Source organism: Heterocephalus glaber, unplaced genomic scaffold (assembly GCF_053883595.1).
Source record: "Heterocephalus glaber isolate CG9 unplaced genomic scaffold, H.glaber_assembly_v1.0 deba00000678, whole genome shotgun sequence".
In the NCBI taxonomy this organism is placed as follows: Eukaryota; Metazoa; Chordata; class Mammalia; order Rodentia; family Bathyergidae; genus Heterocephalus; species Heterocephalus glaber.
In genome coordinates this window covers 2232497-2253510 of record NW_028258157.1, presented here as the reverse complement: position 1 = coordinate 2253510, position 21014 = coordinate 2232497, and the positions used below count along the sequence as shown (strand labels likewise).

The following is a 21014-nucleotide window of genomic DNA, read 5'->3' as shown; positions in this document are numbered from 1 at the left end:
GTGGCAACCCACCTGCCTCAGCCTTCCTGGGTTGTAGGCATGCACCACCATGCCCAGTTAGGAGTCATTTTAAAATAAAAGACAAAAAGGATCATTCTTGATAATATTTATTCAAACATGAATGCAAATATCTCTCTCATCAGTAAAATGCGCACGTACACATGCATACATACACACACATACACTATATACACACAAAGATAATATTTACTTCAAATGCATGCAGCAGAAAGGAGTGTGCCAATGTAACTTCCGAGGTGGGCTCTGGAAGCCGAGCATTCCGACTGGGGAGGGCTGGGAGCGCACTCCCTCCCTGCTGGGGGTGTGCGGGAAACCAGCCCCAGGTGAGTGAGAGGACACCACGTCAGCAGGGACTCAGGGAGGTGAGGGCCAGAGAGCAAGAGGACAGGCGGAGGAGAGCCAGCTGGGGCGAAGCAGCCTGGCTGAGGATGTGTTTGGTGCTGTCGGGAAGAGGGCCGGGCAGCCGAGAGGCCGCTCTCCCCTTTGGCTGCTGAAGACCAAGAGTCCCGAGCCCAGCGCCTCTGCTCTAGAAACTGTAGAAGCGAGAAAAGCTGTGCACCGTGTCTGTCAGCTCTTCCGCTGTGTGCAGAGAGTAGGACACAATGTTCTCGCTATGCCAGCTTCGGAAGTATAAGGAAATCGCATTTTAATCACGCACTTGAGCATGGCAGTGCCCTGAGCCTGTTTGTCCAGTTTCACAGTATAATTGAATATTTAAAATAAATACGTTACATACATCTAATATTGGTATCATGTAATCTAACTTCCTATGCCAGTAAAAGTTCAATAGCATTGTAACCATGTAGAGGAATTGTTGTACAAACTTTTTGCCAGATACAAAATTACTCAATTTTCCTGGGTCTCAGTTTCACCATTGGTAAATGGAGAGTGTTCTTGTATTGCAAGATACAGTGAGACATTGTATCAAGGAGTGCTAGTGGCTGGTTTATCTTGCACATTGGAAATGATACATATTATCACTATGCAATTAGTTACAGTGCTTATAATTAAGAGGCATTATGAAACCTAAGTGTCAGAGGACAGGAGATGTTCTTATTTTCATCCCAGTGGGTTTTCTCCTTATTAAGAAGACTGCTTGGAACCCACACAGGATAAGCTCGAGATGTCCGAGGATGCCAAAGGGGGTAAGCTTGGCCTCCCTTTCCATGCCAGTGTGGGGACCGCATTCTCTTCTCAGAAATGAAGGTCACGGGCAGAGCTAAGTGGCCCGCTCGGCCAAGACTGGGCTCCGGGTCTCTACGACGCTAGGGCATCCAGGCAGATTCAGTTCAAGCTGTTGTCTTCTGGAGTATATTTGATCTTTTGGACATGATCTGACATCAACTACTTCAGATAGGTGTGCTGATCTAATACTGAATTCATTCCAGCCTGTTTTATTTCCCAATTTTCTAATCCTCGCCAGGGCTCTTGCTACCTGACAGCACTGGGAGAAATGTCATTCCCTTGTTTATAGCCCTCTCGGGTATCCAGAAACTGAAATCCTGAGTGATGCCCCCATTATTCCTATTTGTCTGCAACCTTCACCAAAATATCTGCCCAATTGATTCATTCCCTCATTTCTTCATTCAGACATTTCAGTGTCCAGAAAAGGGGGGAGGCTTACCAGGCACTGAGTGTAGGCTTACTCCTATATTAAAGCAGCAAAACATACACAATTCCACCTTGGGAATAGAGGAAGGAAGCCGATCTTGAAATATATAGCATTTTATGATATAGCATTTGAGTTCTTTATAATCACTGAGGACAGAGGGTCTGGAATCTGGGAAGGGTACATAGCCCTGCATGGAGCTCCAGGGGAGGATTTAAAGAGGAGGCAACATTGACATGAGTGTGAAAGATAAGAACGAATTTAAAAACAGTATCTTGGGATGCTTTCTAAAATGAATCAGATTGTGCTGTTCTATATGAAATCCCTTCTATAACCCTCATGGCTACATTCAAACTATAAACTTTCAGTTTCTTTGGATATTCGCTTACTGTATACCACTCTCAGATCCACCGTGCAGGAACCCCGTGAGGGGAACACTAGCGGGGGTGATGGTCGGAAAAGTGTGTATTGGAAGGGATGTGGCAGAATCCATTCAGGAATTAGGTTACAATCTTAAGGGGTCCTAAATGCAGCTAAATGCCTGGTAACGATATCACCACTGACATTTGTATTAATTGGTACTAGGCTTAGAGTTACATGATAAAAATTAGGATAGATAAATTAACAAACAATTACTTTCAGACTGAATTAAATTTTACTGTATCTCTCTCCTTGGAATTAAATGTGTGGGAAAAGAAGAAAATAACTGATAAGAAAATCCCAACATAGAAAAGTTTATTTTTAAAGTAATTCCACAGAAATCATCACTTTTTCATTAAACAATACTTGCCTAGATTTTTTTGGAAGTGAAAAAGGAGCTACAAAAGTAGTGAAAAGAAGTGAAATAAAATGTGGACTGAATACTTTATTACCATTTTATATAGTTGTGGTAGATTTCTTATTTTATTTTATTTTTTATTTTTTTAATATATATATATTTATTGGTACATTTTAGGTATAAAATACATTTACATTTATCTTTGGGTGTTTGTACCAGAACATGATGCATCTTAGTTTTTATTTTTTCTCCCATTACCTGTGCACCCTTCACCCCCTCCACCCTTCCCTATTTACACAGAGTTTGATTCCATTTTTTTTCTCATAATTTTTTCTTTCCCTTCTTCCCTTTCCCCTTTCCCTTCCACCATCCCCAAACCCTTGGACCTTTTCTTATTTCAAATTATCAATTATTCACTTAAATCATTTTCATCCTTATTTACACTTTCAGTTTCTCACACCAGAGAAACTATTCGGTATTTATACATGTGTGTCCTATTTATTTCACTTAAGAGTATGGCCTCAATATGCATCCATTTATAGATTTCTTATTTTAATGGATTTGATGATTACTTTGGTAAACACACATGGACATATACACAAAAGTAGAGCATTACAGAACAAGAAAACTTAGAGAAGAAAGGAAGTATAATCTGTAGCTATAACAAGAAAATAGAAAAACAGTTTCCATACATGTGCATTAAATTTCATTTTATATCTCCCCTCCATCAAGGTTAAAATGGAAACAAATTTCCATGAAATGAAAATTGAGTATAACAGTTCTCTAGTTCTTCATCACAGCAAACTTTGCTGGCACTAAATTCTGAGACGAATTTGTCATGTGTATCATTATGTGAGATGTTGACTAGTATAATGAATAGTAGCTTCTCAGACATGGTAGGGGTATCTTTCTACTGTCATCTGTTACATCAACCTACAATGAAAGCTAAGGGCATAATATTACATTGTCATCAGTGAGTCAATTTCTGTGAGGACCCTGGGAAACACTTGAGGAGAAATGGAGAAATAAATCAAATCAAGTCATTTGGAAAAAAATAAAGAACTAATTTCCCAAATGAGATGGTGATAAATGTAAACTGTTGTATGTTCTAAATAGTTTCCATTTTTAAAGTGAATGTTTCAGTTTTCATGAATCCAGACTTCTAGGGTAGAAAACAATGTTTCTTTCCCATCGTCGTTGTATTTGAGAATGAGGGAGATGGGGTAATTGGTAGCTGATTATTGATCTTGCATTTGGTGGCTCCGTGCGCTGTGATTTGCAATGTGCTCCCTTCACCAACCCTGTCTCTGGTGAAGTCCAGCGGACAGCCATCCTCCCGGCCACGAGGCTGGACTGCTCATGTTCCGGTCCCCTCCACGCAGGCCGAAGGCTCTCCAAGCCCTCCCTGGATGTTGCTTCCCATTTCAAACCCGGTTTATCTGGCTTCCCTCCTGTTCCTTACTACCATGCACACTTCTGTCGCCAGCCTTTCTCCTCTCTATATTAATCTTCACTCCCACATATATTCCTATTTTTGCCTCTAGCATCTGAGCTTTCAAGTAATTTACCGAACTGATTACGTGTGCCTAAAATACTACTTGGTAATCTTTTCAAAATAAACAAGATCAGCGCTGGGCGCCCTCTCTCTCTCCTCGGGTATCTGTTCCCTTGCTGATATCAGTCCGGGCTGTCCCCGTGGAGCGCTCCTCGTGGAAAAATGCTAAAAATCCCACTTCTGCACCCTGCCGTTCCCCTCAGCTAGCAGCTCTGCTTCCTTGCAGTCGCTCACGTGCGCCTCTCCTCTGCTCTTCGACCCGCGGCCCTGGCTCAGGGTCCCTTCCGCTGCTCTGGACCTCCAGTCCCGGCGCCTGGCCCGCGCTTCTCCCTCACAGCCTGGGCTCCTTCGTCTAACACCAGAGCTGCCCTTCCTCGGCTCCTCTGGAGACCGCGCCTGGCCTCTCCGCCAAGTTACACCCTCAAGCACAGCTTCAGGGCCCTTTGCAGGGCGGCCCTGCTGACTTCCCCTTTCTTTCTTTTCTTTGCAATTGACATTCTTTTATTGACAAAATTGCCCCCATTTCCTGCATTCCCTCATGGCCTCTTGCTTGGTGTCTTTGTGCTTTGCTGGAAGCACTGGCCAGACCTCCTCTTCTTCCTTCACCTGCTCTTATTCATTCTTGAGGGTCCCTCCCACAGGAAGCCTCCCATAGAGCCCCAGCGGGCTCAGTGCCCCCTCTGCACCTGCATTTTCTCCCCTGTGGAGCCATCATCGGGACCAGGCACGTTTCCCTCACTTGTTTTTCTTCCCCACGGTAAACACTTCAGGGTTGGAGATGATACACAGCCAGTGAAGTGAGATGCAGCATCATCAAAAACGCTTTCCTTCCCACCCAATGCGGGTCTTAATGTAAGAAAATGAAAAGAACACGAGTCGAAACTATACCTTGTAGATTAAATGTTGCAGAATTTTTCTTCCAGGAACAATGGGAATTGTAAGAACTCTCTAGAAATCTTGACTTCAGCCAAATTCTTCTGCTTCCTATTGGTCAGTTTCACATCAGAAATATGTAATTGACCTTTCTCCTAAGTGCCTACTTTAGCGTTTAATATACAAAGTATTTTATAAATATTTTGATTTAATAAATTAATATTTCAGTATTAGGGCTATCACAGATATTGTTGGATATTTTGAATGATAAGAGTATTGTAAAACAGCTTTCAGATTTTATTCCCCAATTGAAATTATAATTTTACATGGTGCAGTGTAAATCATCAAATTCTTCCTCCTAACCAAAACAATTAAAATGTTCCTTATGTTGCATATGAAAAATTTCAGAAGATGGTCTGGAAATGTACTTTAGAAAACAGTATTTTCAGACCTAGAAATAACTGAGGGTGAAATTTTTTGGGTTTAACTAATTGTAGAAAATATTGAGGCCCAGAAAAATTAATTACCTAATAATGCATAACCAACTGTGCCCACCCGGGAAATGACACTCCACGTAGGTCTCTCCTCACACTCTTCTGTGTTTGCTATTTTGCGTGGTGAGTGCCCGATTTACAAACACTCACATTGCAAACGGTTGCAGGTACAAGTGGACATCGCATTAAGAATATTCGTAGATGCAAACAAATCAAGGAAATAGCTCACCTGTCTACCTTACCATTCTAAGGTAATTGTAAAAGTAAAAATAGTTTGTTTACAGTGTTTGTGTGTGTGTGTGTGTTTGTGGTTTATGTTGTATATTTGTGTCAAAGGTGTATAAGACTCCCTTTGCTAGACTTAGGAAAGAATCTGACTTTTGAATGTTCTCCCTCAACAGAACTTGTTTGCAAGTTGGAGACTCACTGTAGAGCAATCCATGCATTTGAGTGGTGCACACACACCTGCGCATGCCTGCACACACCCAGGCAGAGTGGTTCAGTACTGAGATCTTCAGGCTGCTGTCGCCCACGTGTAGTGCCAGGGTGCAGGAGGCTCATCTCATCCCTAGGAGAAGAGCCCGGAAGTTGGGGCGGATGTTCTGCTCTGTGTTGCAGCTCCGTTCTAAAGTCCGTGTGGGAATACACAACAGAACAGAGGTCTGAAAGTACTTCCATCTCCTGAACAGTGAAATAAAACACTCAGAAGAAAGAGAAAAATCTTAAATACCAATGTGAGTCTCAAAGAAACTACTTTTCTTGATATTTAAAGTTGAATCAAGATGCAAACAGACTACTAGCCCACTACTTATAAAATTTCATACTATTTATGTGTTAATGTTATGTTTAGCGCTGAATACATAATATTCATTTCTGGTAACAAGACTTCAGGTGATGGTGTTTACTTCAGCAGGCTTTTACAATACAGTAATCCGAAACCCACCGTTTTCTGTGTCCTGAGAGTCTGATTTCTGAAAATAGTCGTTATCACCTTTTCCAAATCTGAAATCTGAGAGTAATTCTTCAGAATAAGGAAATGGGTCAAAGCCAAGTGTTCCACTTGTACTTGAGATGCCAAAAATCATGCGTGAATTTGTATCATTCAAAGGAGACAAGAAAAATTTAATGGCACCATACTGGAAACTATGTCTGCTTAACTAAATACTTTTTTTAAAAGACAACGGAAATTATTTTGTGTCCTGTTTTCCCGTTCAAGTTTCATTGGCATCAGGAGGATCACACCTGTGATTCCTCAGAGGCCATTTCTCAACTGTCTTTCCCCTCCATCTCGAGAAATTGTGGCCGAGAATGCGCTCACCGGTCTTTGAATTCTTATAATTTTAGCACAGTGCCTGGAAGAAAAGTCCAACAATTACTTTCATTTTCATTTACTGTGCACACATGTATGTATAATGTGTGCATGTGTCCATACATGTATACACACAAGGACAGCTAGACATCTGTAAACACGTGTACACACATGCAAATGCCTGAGTATGTGTTTATATGATGTGTGTGTAAAAGACATAAGAGTAAAAGGCTTTCTAATGCCTGGAAGAAAATCTTCAGGTAAGTGCAATCCTGACAGCGCCTCCCTCTTCCCAGCTTTTCTAGATATACACAGCCTTCTCTCCTGCCACTGTTCCTTTATTGTAGAACAACTGGGAAAATTCTCTCTCTATGCAACAACCCTGCTGACCTCCCAGGAAATCAGAGACATATTTTTCTGCACCTATTTGTACAGGAAAAGGACATACTTCTTAAATTTTAAAACACCTAATTTTTAGCTTATCCTTCTGGAAACTTGGAAAAATGAAAATCATTTATTTCAAACCTATCCCTCATGAAATTCTATTATGTAAGAATATTTCATCACCCTACTGAAATTACTTTTTGACACATCCCAAAAGAATACAGTAGTTTTTTCAATTAAATGTAGTTTCTGAACATAGTTTACTGAACAATTTTTAAGTAAGCAAATGGTCAGTGACCAGCTTCTCGAATTCTGCAATTTCTTTTTTAAATACTTCTTTGTGGGATCAAAAACACACAGGATACTTGCAATCAAGGTCTGACAGAATGGATTGATTTCTGAACATCTTCAGAATTTTGTCTACCGCCTCTGTGTGCAGCTCATTGGAACAGATCTGCCCACCCCATCCTGCCTCTCCCTGGGCCCTGGCATAGTCAGGAAGTGCAGAGAATGGGCCGAGGAGCCCACAGGAAGTAGTCCATGAGCCCCACCTCTGAGGAGGACCTGCTGTCACGCAAAGCTACCAAGCACACGTTTACAAAATACGCACTTTCCTAAGCAGATACAAGCGCATCGGCCTACCCCAGTCACAACAGAGGAAAGAAATTTAACTCTCGGTGCACAGTAAGAGTCAGAATGTCTACAGTTAGAGAAAATGGTTCTGCAAGGCTTTGTAAAGACATGGATAAAATATGGGATGGCCACATAAGAGGAGGAAGGAGCTCGAAGTGAGATGTGTACTGTATGTATTATATTATGCATAGAAAAATACAGTACATCTTCTCTTTTTATTTCTGTTTCAAGTCACTCATTTTTACACTTGAAAGAGAAAAGACCTGTAGAATGTATTTCATCCCATGTAATGAACACACAGAAAAGAAAGAAGAGCAACCAAGGAAGCCCTTTAGTGTAAATAAAAGGTCTCCCAGTTTCTATAATAACCTGAGGTAGTAAAAGGTTGGCTTATTTTTCTTCCTGTCTTAATACTTTCAAGTGTACATTTGGTGCAGAGATTTTAAGAGCAAGAGAGCCAGAGTGGGGTGGATGCCATGGTGTCAATCATGTAATTTTTATGAAAGTTTTCAGAAATTGCAGGAGGCAGGGGAAACCCGATCTCACTTCTGGGGTGGCAAACACCCCGCCACTGTTAGACAGCTAACGTGCCGCATCCTGCATCTTGTCAGATGGAACTCAGTCATCTCCACTTCAGCAGTAGGGTCTTTATTTCTACCCTTCCACTCTGGTCTTCAAATAGCCTACAGCTTGCATTTGTTTAAAGCTACAAGATGATTATTTCTATAAAATAATTAGTGATATTTGAACCACTTTCTGATAGACTCAATTTCGGCGGAGACTATCTGGCTTTCCACCTTTATTGAATTCATACTTGAAAATACTGTTCAATATATTGAAACAAGAGCATTTTTAGGGAACTATATGTCTAACTTTAAAAATTCTGTACAGGGTTATGAAACATGATTCTTTCTTTAAAATCTACTTTATCCCAATTCCTAAATGTAGCCAGTACATTTAGGAAGTTTTGCTCTGGACTGGTTCTTCTGCAAAGAAATTACAATTCTATCTAGACTGTTGCCATCGTATCTTGATGTGTATTGCTGTTTCAGGACTCCTAGCAAGCATAATGAAAAAATAAACATGAATCTGAATTATTGGATAAATTAATATAGCATTTCATCTTATGAATCTAAATGATATTTCATGGGCATCTATTTGTAAATGTGAGAAACTGATAGTTGTATAACATGAATCACTGTCACATTTTTATCAATAGATTTAAAAAGTCATACTAAACGTAAAGGGGAAATGTTCCTGTTGAAACTATTATGGTACAAATTCCACCAGGATGGAAAATTAACGTATTTACCATCCAATCAGGATTCCCCAGAGTTCTGAGAACAGCATGAAACAAAACTTGTTGAACAGTTAAAATAGTAAAGAGAGCTGCTGACCTATGAGTTGTAATGACTTAAAATATAAATAGTAGCAGGAGATATTCCCATAATAATTGTACAGGTGTTTCACCTCCCGACCTTGGGTCCTCTGGTTCCTAAAGTTAAGTATGACACTTATCTGGGAAAATAATTTGCTCTAGAACATAAATACTCACTAACTTGTGGAGCTTGCAGTGTAGGTTATTAAAACCCACTCACATGTTAAGGATTTAGTACAGTAATGGGTCTTTGAATAATTTAAAGCTCGATTTACCATAAAAGATACCATTCTTTCCATGCCATGCACTCCATGGAATGTGGGGCCTTCAGTCCACATCTGGCAAGCGAGTCACCAGGGCTTGGTACCCAGGAGAAGCAGTTTGTCCCCACTCCAGCAGCCTGGGCTGGGAACTGTGGGCTTGTCTACTCTGCAAAGGTTAATGTGGATAATCTTGCGCGTTACGATCAAAACGATTGCACTTGATATGTAAATGTGGAGTATTTAAAAATCTAACATGGATCTGTTTCAAATGGGAAGGGGGTGGAGAAATGCAGGGATAGGGAGAAAGGGCAAGAGGAGGGGATGGACAAAGGATTGAGATGCATTCTGTACAGGCACCAACCCCACACAAGGCACGTGAACGTAATGTACTGCAAGCACAACTAATAAAAAAGGAAAAATAGAAAAAAACTAACATACAAGAACGGACAACTTTCAAACCATAAATGTCATAGCAAACCAGATCTTCTTTCTTCTTTATATTTTAACATTTGTGCTACCTACTGCCGTCATTCTCAAGAAATCACCCCTTTTTTCCTCTAACAGGGAGCTTTCGAACCCCTGCTTTTTCTTCCCAGTGCTGGCAGGATGCCCACACCCCACTTCAACTTGGGTACCCACAGGTCTGGCCATGTGCTGGGATGGCAGCACCCAAACACGAAGTTTTTTGTGCAGACAGAAACCACTTCATGGCCCTGGCTCTCAGATGTCCTTGTGTTTAGCAGTGACTAATGTGATTCCGGACTCAACAACCACGATGGAAGAGGGAGACGATCAGCTGCATCTCTAGACAAAGTCTTACATTTACATTATGTTGCTAAAAATGGTGGTCTTGGGATTTATCCCAGGAGTAATTCTGCCCTTATAGCACACATATTTTCATAATTTGTGGTGGAGTTTTTTTCCTGGGAGTTTTAAAAATACTTTAGATAAAAAGTAGAACTGATTACCATTTGAAAACTCTATACATTTATGAACACTGTACAATGCTCATTTTGTTTATCATCTATGTTAACATCATACTGTGATTCCTTACAAGATATGGTTAACACTGAAGAGGAGGGATTTGCTTTTAAAAGAAATATACAATGGTATAAAAATAATAACAACAGAACAAGAAAATTTTCTATACTGGGGAGGAAAAATGTATTTTTCTTTAAACAACTGTAATATGGCTACTTTAGCAGCATTACAAAGGAACAAATCAGAACTCCCTCTACAGCTACACTCTACATTCCAACACATGCTTAACTTGAGAGCATGAAACACCAGTGTAATTTTGTCTACAAAGGAAGACTTTCTACTTTTTTTCTTTGGTACCAGGGATTGAACTTGGGTCCTTACGCTTGCGAGGCAGGCAGTGGAACCACTGAGCTAAATCCCCGGCCCTCTAGGTAACTATTTATTAAAATTGGGAGATTTCTGGAGCACAATATTCTCAGTATCTAGCATTAATTTCCCCTGCCTCACTAATTAATTAATTAATCCATTAATTAATGTTACTTTATACTTTGTGATGAATACTGTGCTGAACACTGAAAAAAATAATGAGAAAAAATAGTTTCTGTTGTCATTGAAATTACAGTCTACTGAGACAATTTTTTATGGTGTAAAGTAATGAGCTGTAATAGATGTATGCACCTCACACCATAGAAGCATGGGAAGAGGAGGACTCCCAGAATATTTGCAAAGTATTGTGAAAAATTATGCATGGTTTTATAGAACACACACAGCAAGCTTGTACCCTGAATCCCTAATGCAAAATCCTGAGATAGGCAGATTAGTTTTGGGGGAATACAATAGCCAGCAATCATCAGTAATCCAACAAAATATGTGGACAATCTGTCATCAGCTAGAGTCTTCCATAATAATAGGGAAGATATTACAAGAAGGAATGAGAACAGATACAAGAATTGATGAAGAGAATAGCTGTAGAGATGTATGAGAAAATTAAGCACACTAGCCAAAATAGATACAGAAAGATTTATAGATGGTCTATGTGATTGTGGTAGGAAAGGAAAAAAAAAGATAAATTGCCCCTAGGGCACTCATTACTGGAAATATATATCACTATTCTCAAAAACAAATCAAAATGTTTTACAAATCAAAATGACTGGTACTTAGGAAAAGAATCTCAAAGTCACTGATTAAATGAATAAGTATAAAAGAAAAATCCAAGAAATGCTACAAGTAAAATGTTTCAAAGGTTGCTGGATCTGAGAGTAAAGAAAGGGTATATTTTACATTCAGTCTATAAAATCCAATTAGTTGTGCTCAATTGTACACCATGGCAATCACTGAAAACCAGCACTGACCAACATGTTTAGTTGATGTACTCTTTAAGTTTTGGTCAGTTGGGCTTAACAGAACTGAAGTAGATTTCATAGCACCATTAAGACTATAGTGATTATTTTATAACTCAAAATAAGACCACCAAAATATCTGATTCTTTTTATTAATTAATTTTTAAATTGACAGATAGAATTATATGGAAATTTTACTTTGATGTCTGTATACATTGGGAAAGGACAGAATCTAGCCAACTAATATGTACTATCTCACATAATTATCATTTTTGTGGGTGAGAACAATTCATATCCAATCTCTTAGCATTCTTCAAAATACTATATAGACTAAATACATATACTAAATACTTATATAATTATATATATTAGATGTTGCCACGTTGCATAATTCTATCAAAAATGCATAATTGATTATAATGAAATAATTCTATAAAAATGCCACATTTCACTTTTACAAATTTATACAATAAAATTTTCAGCCATTATTTAAAATAATAAGTTCAAAAATAAATGAGCATTTTCTTAGTTAAGTAACACATGCCAGTTTATTTATTGATAAAGCTTTAATTGAGATGATAAACTTAAAAACAGCATGAGAGCACAAGTAGATATATTGGACATTATTTTTTTTCTGAAAAGGAGGATTACAAAATTCAATTAGAGATTGGAGATGTTTTTAGTGCTTTAATTCACTGAAGACCTATACCAATTTAAAAGAGAAAACAAGGGAATAATCCCATTGTCATTTAAATCCTCAGCTCAAACCTTTTCAACAAGGATCTGTAATTTAAGAAGATGCAAAGGTAGGCATACTGGATGCTATTTCTCTCCTCTTTGATACAGCAGGGAGAAGAAAATGAATTTATGATGATTGATTTTTCAAAGAGATTAATTTTATGGGTATGCTCTAAGGAAAGTGGGAAACTGAATTTTCTTCACTAATTATTGTTAATAATAATACAAAATTGCTAACTAATAAGCAAGGCATTTCCTAATCTCTCTCATAAGGTGACAGCTGCTTTTATAGCCAAGGCAGTGAAGTGAAATCTGGAATATAATTCTACTCCTACACCACACACACAAAAAATACACTGGGGCAAGATATGGACTAGATTGAACGATGCTTCACACTTGAGGCAATACGGAATAAGAAAGAAGAACTGAAGTCCTTCTCTGACTCTTGCAACCTGGAGAAATCTGTGCCTTCAAGAGCAGACTGCAGTAGGTTCCACATCACCGTCCACCAGACAGTGGGTTTTGCTGTTACAATAAACCCTCAGGGCAGGGGGGATTCTAAGTGTCAGCATTTCTGCTTCCTGTGGTCACCAGTTTCACACTCTTTAACATTTCAAATAAGGGGAAAGTCTCTTCCAGGAGGCAGAGGTGGGGAGAAGCTTGCCCTGAGGTGTAGCAGTTTGTCAGGGAATCCCACCATCTGCCTGGCAGAGCCAGTGGTGAAACCCTCCTGCCACAACACTGCCACTTCCTTCACTTTGCTTATTTCCTGCAGATCCGTGTTTACGTGCCTGAAGGAGGTGTGTGTGGTGTCTAACTAGTAACTTGCAGCCTGCTCATGCTTGGCATCCTGGGGCCTGCCCTCTCCCTCCTCATGCCTGCCCTGTGACCCTCAGCACTAGCACTGAGATTTTTGTCTCCCTCAAAAACTTTCTGGCTGCATTTCAGTTGAGGTGGAGACAGTCACTGAAAACAACAACAGGTATTTGCAGTATTTGGTTGTTTTTTAATGTATCAGTCCTCAGGGATACTGTCTTCAAGTGTCAGTCTAATAAAGCAGCTGTATGGATGACAACCTCATTAACCTGGCTGAAAATGTATTTTAGAACAGCTTTTGGAATGTGGATATATACGATGGAGTTAAGGAGATGAAACACCAGGGAGCCCCAGCAGGCAATAAGTTCCGCTCCTGTAATGGGCCTGGCCCCTGTAAGCCACTCGGAGGCTGCCTGAGGTGAGCAGTCCCCAGCTGCCTTCCACCCTTTCAAATGGACCAACCCGAGTTCTGCTACCCAAACTGTCACAGCAAAGAATGCTCGTCACTAGCATTTTCCTCTGTAAGTTCTGAGAGTCTTAATCATCAGATTCTTCTTGAAATTTGCAGCAACAAAATGTAGCGCTCCCGATAGGCTCTTATCTCCTTCTGAATTAATTTCATATTTATCACTTGGAATTTGTTTCACCAACAAGGAGTCTTATCTTCTAAGACTCTATTTGCTTTAAAATGTCTTAAACATTGATGTTGCAAGGAAAACATAAGCTGTCTTTTTCAAAGTGTCACAGACTTATTCCAGGAGGGGACAGGATTATTGTATTAAACCCTCTCTTCGTGTGGTGGGGGTGAATGCTTTTTAGAGGCTGAATTCCCCTCCATTTTCCAGTTCCTTTCTCCACTCAGGCTCTCCTGTGCTGCTTAGGCTAAAAGCATCCAGAAGGGTCTGATTATGGAAAGTAACTCAATTTCTGAAACATTGCTTTTAACCTGCCACCCCACTTCCCGTCCGCCACTGCAGTACTTCTTAAATAACTAGCATTTTTGGCTAGAATGAATAATACATCAAATATTTAGTTTTCCCAATTAATAGGATGTCTTCTGATCTTCTAAAGAATTTTTTCACCCACACAATTCTCTTTGAGGGAAAAAAAAGGAGGTTCAAATTCCCTGTACCAGCAAAAGCTCATTAAATGTGAATTTCAGTGTAAGTATCAGAGCAAGGGCACACGTTCGACTATGACATTTGCTATAATTCTGTTGATCATAGACCTTTCTCAAGTACTAATGAAGCAGTCCCTTGAAGAAAAAAATAGCAGGGAGGAGCAGATGTTGGGTGGAAACTAATACAATGTATGCTTTTTCCTATGACTCAATCAAAAAACACCTTGGGAAGAGTACTGAAATTTGTTTTTAGCATTGGTTCCTTGTTGATGCATTTCTTAGTAGAACTGATTAAACTCACTCTGCAATGCCTAACTCTAATTTCCTTTAAGAGGCATCTACTTCTGTGGGTAACACACACCAGGGAGGGCTAATCCAGGGCGTGGGGGGGTAAGCTTGTTTAACCATAATTTCAGTGCATGTCATCCATTAAATCTTTTAAATACTATTAAAACATACATTCTCCTTATTTCCTTTTATGCACAAATACAGCAAGTGTCTTTGGCCACTCATGGAAAGATTCGGGGCATTTATAACCTAGGAAATCTCTTGGAACCTCATCTCCCCAGTTAGAACTTCAGTTTCTGCTCTTAAATCACAATGTTTACTGCCATGACTGGTTCTTCCATGATCACAGAGTACAGCGGGCTTTTAAAAACTAGACACACTGGTTCCATCCAATATATGGAACAACTTAAAATGACTTTCCAGTGGAAAAATACTTTAATCTTCTGTGACTGCCCAGGTTTTTATTGGAAAAAATAAGAGATACCTGACCTTCTGTGAAGTTGGAAGTGCTGCGTCCCTGGAAAATCGACCTCAGCAGCAGAGGACTGCCACTCCTGTCCTCTATGACAGCCCGGAGCGGGCCGTGCTCAGCCCTGCCTCGCTGACAGCCATGTATGCACATCTTCATCATCATTTCAGGAAAATTTGCCGTTCTGGCAAAAGTGACTTGTATTTCCAAACTTGAAATGTTAGAAGACGTGAGGGAGAAGCTCATTTGCAAATAGTCTTAAGTAGAGTACAGGATGTAGATTGTGGCCTAGAGAACGATTCAAGATAGAATGCTTAGAGGAAGAAACAAGGAATATTTTACCTGTATCTTAGATTCATTATTAAATTCAGGGTCAGTTGCTGTTAAAAAGTAGTCACTGTACAGTAACATCGGTGGCCCCCAAAGCAGGTTCATGGCTTTCTCCATCCTAGGACCACACATTCCCAGGGAGGAGACACCCAGAGAAGGGTCAGACCCAGGGTCCCATCTGCAGCCAGATTCTGATTGGCTCTGAACAACCACCAGGTCCTCTGCCTTGCATCCACCCCAGGTGAGCAAAGCCTTGTAGTTAAATACTTCTCAGGTGTTTGGGAGTATACAAAAAATGAAAACAGCTTTAGTTAACCCTACCAAAGTCTAATGAGAAAGCAGCAGAAATATGAGTCCAAATACTTTTGCAAGTAATTTTTATGTATGTAATTATTTTATCTTTCTTTCTTCTTCCTTTTAAAATCACAGGACAAATATTTATGTGTGGCTGGACTTTTTTACTATTTTGCAATTAAATCAACCTAGGACAATTATGTCTAACTTGAGGATTTACATTTTAACTTTTTAAAATTAAAACACATCTGCAAAAACAAAGCAAATGTAACTGTGCATATATTTTAGTTTGAAGCATCTGAAAAATACAAAGCTGATTAAAAATATTGAGGGTAAGAGACCTATTACATATAAATAAATACATCAACGTTTAAGAAATGTGTGTTTGTAAATATGGGGATATCTAAGCGATCAAATTCTAGGCAAAAACGTTGCATTCAATTGTGTCTTACAAAATGAAATAACTGTTCTGATTTTGTGGTTCGGAATCCAGATCGAATGTTTTTCTTCCCTATAGCCAATGCCAGCCCTCTTCTATCTGTTTTACTTACAGCTTTTTGTTTTTCCTGGAACACATTGAACGTTTCAAGATTAGACATTGCACAGGTGAAATGGACACACTTCTAATTTGCTGATCCTATGTAGTTTTGACCAAAATAGACTTGCTCTCCTACTGTGTGTAATAAGACCGATAGTGAAAGAGACACCTTCTGACGTTTAAAACATATAAATGAAAAAGTGAAAGTAGCTGATGCCAGGTTCAACACGGGATGCTTCAGGGGTGGCTGGAAGCCCAGTCCGGAGGAGCCACCAGCAAGACACTGCCCTGAGTGATCCAGAGGCCAGAGGGGCTGCTTGTCCTTCGGAGCCTTTGTCCACTGAGCAGAGTGGGAAAGTACTGAGGATGACAAGTGTAGGAGGGAGGAAGATCAATAGGATTTGGGATTTCTGTTCCTTACAGGGTCTCCCAGATCCAAAGGCTGCAGACTGACAACTGCGGAGGGGCTGTTTGCTGAGTCAGTCTAGGGGCAGAAAGAGGGCCTGCCCCCCCCATCCCCTTCCGTTCCTTCTCCTCCTCCTCAGCACCTAACACATGTGCAGCAGCAAGAGAGACCGCTCTTTCTCTTAGTCCACAGGCATGAAGTCACAAAAGCTGAGGGACAATATTAGGTCATTTTGTACACGATTTCTGAACTACCTTCAGGAAGTGATTGTGGTTTTAATCATGAGACTCTGCTCTCTTTTTAGTTAAGAAATTTCCATATCCTTTCTCTTCCATTTCAAGTGCAGGGGCCATAAAGAAAGTTCTCTCCTGTTACCTAGGATGGGAACCCTTCACACACCCTATAAGCACATCAGCTTTGTGGAGGATTGGAAGAAAAATAAGAGACAAAACAGCACAGCAGAGACCTGCCTGCCTTATCAAGCACTCCTGGTGTGCAGGACTCCCTGAACACATGGCATGTGCTTCCCCAGAAAATTTAGTGACACTTCGCTGGCTCATGAAGACACAGAAGTGTTCTTTATGCTGGTCCTTGACTCTCAGCTGGGACTTTTGTGAACTTTGTCATCTTCCCCTGACCTTGAAGCCAAAACTAAGGAAGTGGCTTTAATTAATGAGAAGTAATGCATTAAAATGCTAGCCGGAGCCTTCCAAGAGCTGGGAAGCTAGAGGTTTTACAATTCTGAGTACCCTTTCGAGAATCCCCTGTTGTAATTTATAATACTCACTGGACCTATTTTTGTCTTGAACTGATCTTTGAAATGGGCTTTACTAGGAATTTCTTCCCTGAAATTGCAGAGGGGCAGGGGGTGGGGTGGAGGAGCCACGCTTTGCTGGGAGGAGGGCATGATCCCTAACAAGGCTTTAAACCCGTCAGGGGTTAAAGTTGCACTGAGGAGAGCTTATCTATGTGGGTGTGCACGCAGACACATATGCACACACATGCATGGTGCACAAGTTCCGCAGCAGTGTGCACTGAGCATGAATCGTAAATTCTGTAGGTAGCATGATTCAGATTCTTTTATTCAACATTGCACCGAAAAATGGCTATAAAACAATGCTTGCCTGGGGAAGTAAATTTATAGCTACATGCCTTTCACAGGCTCTCTGACTGGAGGGCTGTGCTCCCGGCTCCGATCTGGAGGCGAGATGTTTTCCGCATGTGTGTGACAGGAGGCCAGGGGAGCACAGCGTGCTTGTTCTCCCATTGTCAGCCGGCCAGGAGCGCTGGGATTGGGGGACCTGCCTTGTGGGATCCGGGATCCTGTGTGCTCTGGGCTCTGCCTGCACAGGAAAGTCTGCTGCTCCGGCTCGCCCTGTCCTCTCTCTCTCTCTCTCTCTCTCTCTCTCTCTCTCTCTCTCTCTCTCTCTCTCTCTCTCTCTCTCTCTCTCTCCCCCTCTCTCCCTCTCTCTCTCTGTTTCCCTTTCATTCTGCTTCCCCGGAGCCGAATGAAGCAGCAGCCAGCAGGATTAGTGTCCGCCACCAGCTATCAGAGGAGCTCAGATAAAAGGACCTGCTCCCCACCACCACTGCAGCAGCCCTTGTTAATTTTTTTCTCTCCACACAACAGTTGTGCCTCATTATCCAGTGCCTGGCTCGATTTTTTTTCTTCTTCTTCTGGAGGGCTTGAAGTTTCTGTGCCTCAGAGACCGTGGCAGTGGAAGAGGAGCCGGCGTTGCCATTCGGGCTGGATAGGCTGCATTTATGAATGAAACTGACCTAGTCACCTGTTACCTCCAGTTTCCAGATTGTTTGAACTTCTCTGGCCACACAGCACGGGCAGCGAGGCGGTGGCAGCGAGGACCCGCGGCGGCTGCAGCATGGGCCGGCTGGCCGGGGTGGTCTGCATTTTCTGGAGCGCTCTACTCACAGCAAGAGCAAACCACGCACCCGGGAAGAACAATGTGCCCAGGCTGAAATTATCCTACAAAGGTAAGTCCTGGCTTTCCTCTTATTTGGCTGGCTTTGTAATGCGTCCGCCCTCCTTCCAACTCCCTCCCCATCAGACCCTCAAACCTCCACTTAGCCGGGGAAACCTCTGTGATTCTGTTGATCTTCCGGAGGCCATTTAAATACTTTTTAAAAAGAGCAGGTCTTCTGTTTGACTTGTGACAATTTAAGTGCAAACAAAGACATTTAATCACATTTTCCGAGAGGAGCTGCATGCCGGGCGCAGACAGATCTGTGTATCTTATGATCCTGTCTCATCTTCTGTTAATTTTTCTGACTTTACTTCTATTAAAATATTTTGTAAAACAATACTAATGCAAAAATGGTCTCTTTATAGATGTGCCTGCCTGACTTAAGAATAATTGGAGTGATGAATCGTATTTTCTTAGTTTTAGGCACGAAATGGTTAATCACCATCATGAATATTCAGTTTGCTCAAATCTGACAATCAGATGCTTAACATAAGCAGTAGATCGTGATTTGCCAAGAGAATATAAACTGGAGAGAACAGACTAGTTTTCCGCAGCGTGTTAGGATTGCACAAAAGACTGTGTATTTGACTAATTGGTGTCAAGCTAGCCTTTGAAATATAATGTAATTTCCTTCCATATGCACCACAGTGAGAATTGAAGACATTACTCTCTAGCTACACAGTCATGCGAACTTCTTTTTCAGAAAGTATAAATTTAAGAAAGAAAAACCAACCTCATCACATGGTGCTTTATTAAAGTTTTATGTATGTGCTTGTTTTTAAATACGGATTTTTTAAAGAAAAAAATCTACATCTGGTTGGATAGATTTTATGCACTGATGTGTAATGTAATGCTAAAATGATTCCAAAATGATATATAAATATATAACTTTTATTGGCAGGAAATATTCATATAACTCAGGTATGATTAGATGAAGTTGAAGATTAAATTGTTTTAACTCCAGTAGTTTTACTCCCTAAGGTGTTGGTTGCTGAGAGGTCTCAGGTTTCGAGGCTTGGGGGTGGGGCGGTGAGAAGCTTCAATTATGCTAAGTTTTAAGCCTGTAAGGTAAAGGAAAACTACTGAATATCTGCAAAGATGTCTGTCTATTGTACATTGTTCTCATGTCAGAGATACCTATGCTTTAATTTTGCACATGGCAGGAAACATCTCTTTCTAAATGTTCTGGAGTGAATAAAGTTATAAAACAAGAAAGACAGATGACATTTTCACCCTTTGAATTAGAAACTTAAACACCTATTAAACATGTTTATTTGGACTTAAAACTTGGATAAAATACATTGAATTGGAAATTCTTGTTGCTGTAAGTTTTTCTTGTCTTTCTAGTTATAAATAGATTTGAAGCATCAAAAATTGTGCTTTTATTATACGAGTTTTAAAAATCAGATAGCAGCTACTAAATGTTTAATTGAGTCTCTACTATGTTTCTATTTAATAAGTGTCTTTAAATTTTTCCATAGTATGTAATGTTAGGCAAGTGTGTTCGCATCATTCTTTGCTTTCAATTTTTAACTCCTGAATAGAGTGCCATCAAGCAGTTCTTACATGGATGGTGTACTTTATCCAAGTTTGTATTTCTCATAAGTAAGTTGAGCATACACTTTAACTCTAAAAGATATGAATCCCTACATGCTAAAATTTTTGACTCCCACATTTGAAATTAGCAATTACATTTTTTAAAATATACTACAGTTAGTATTGGTTATCTAAATGATAAATACATTTTAAAATGTAAAAGTATCCATGCTTAGCTTATAAGAAATTCATTGGCTTGGTAATAGATTATTCTCCTCTATAGATTCCAGAGGGGCACACATCCAGTCATGAGATAGTACTTAATTAAAAGACTCCTTTGCTGTGTACACTGATAAAGCAAACTGTGTACACTGACAAGATGTATCCAACAAGACTTGGCATCTGTCACAATTTTTCTGCTTTCATTTAAATCAAAAACTGCCCCACACCTGTATGAAAATTCCACTGATTGACTGAAAACTTGGCAGCTTGGTAAAATAAACCATGAAATGGACAACAGCAAGAAGAATGAAAGGAATGGTCCAGGCACTTTTCCTTCTGTCTCATCACTGCTCTGTCATTACCTTTTGTCTCTACTTGTACCCTTAGTTTGCCAGAGCAAATGCCTGGAAGCCAGTTGTCAGTGGTTTGTTTTCATACTACAAGAGAGATTTTGTTTTTAAAGCTACTTCTTTCTCCTCCTTAATTAGATGTCAAACACAGTTAAAACATCCTTTGCACTGTCCTTAGAAATATTCCAGCATGACTCCTGAAGAGTTAAATCCCTGCCAACCCTAATTTCCCATGGTCACTTGTTTTCAAAGATCCACCATTAACCCTCTCGTGCTCAGGGCCCCTAGATGAAATTTCAGGCCATCA

At 40.2% G+C, this 21014-nt stretch overlaps 1 protein-coding gene across 3 annotated transcripts in view; it reads left to right on the top strand.

Annotated features, from left to right (window-relative positions):
* Positions 1 to 21014, top strand: part of Sema3a (semaphorin 3A) — a 453595-nt gene that overhangs the window by 238402 nt on the left and 194179 nt on the right. For all 3 annotated transcript variants that reach the window (XM_087206759.1, XM_087206760.1, XM_004839772.4), the window contains exon 3: positions 18418 to 18609. In XM_087206759.1, coding sequence (XP_087062885.1) covers positions 18498 to 18609 — 112 coding nt within the window. In that variant the 5' untranslated portion in view covers positions 18418 to 18497. The remainder of the gene's footprint in view (positions 1 to 18417; positions 18610 to 21014) is intronic.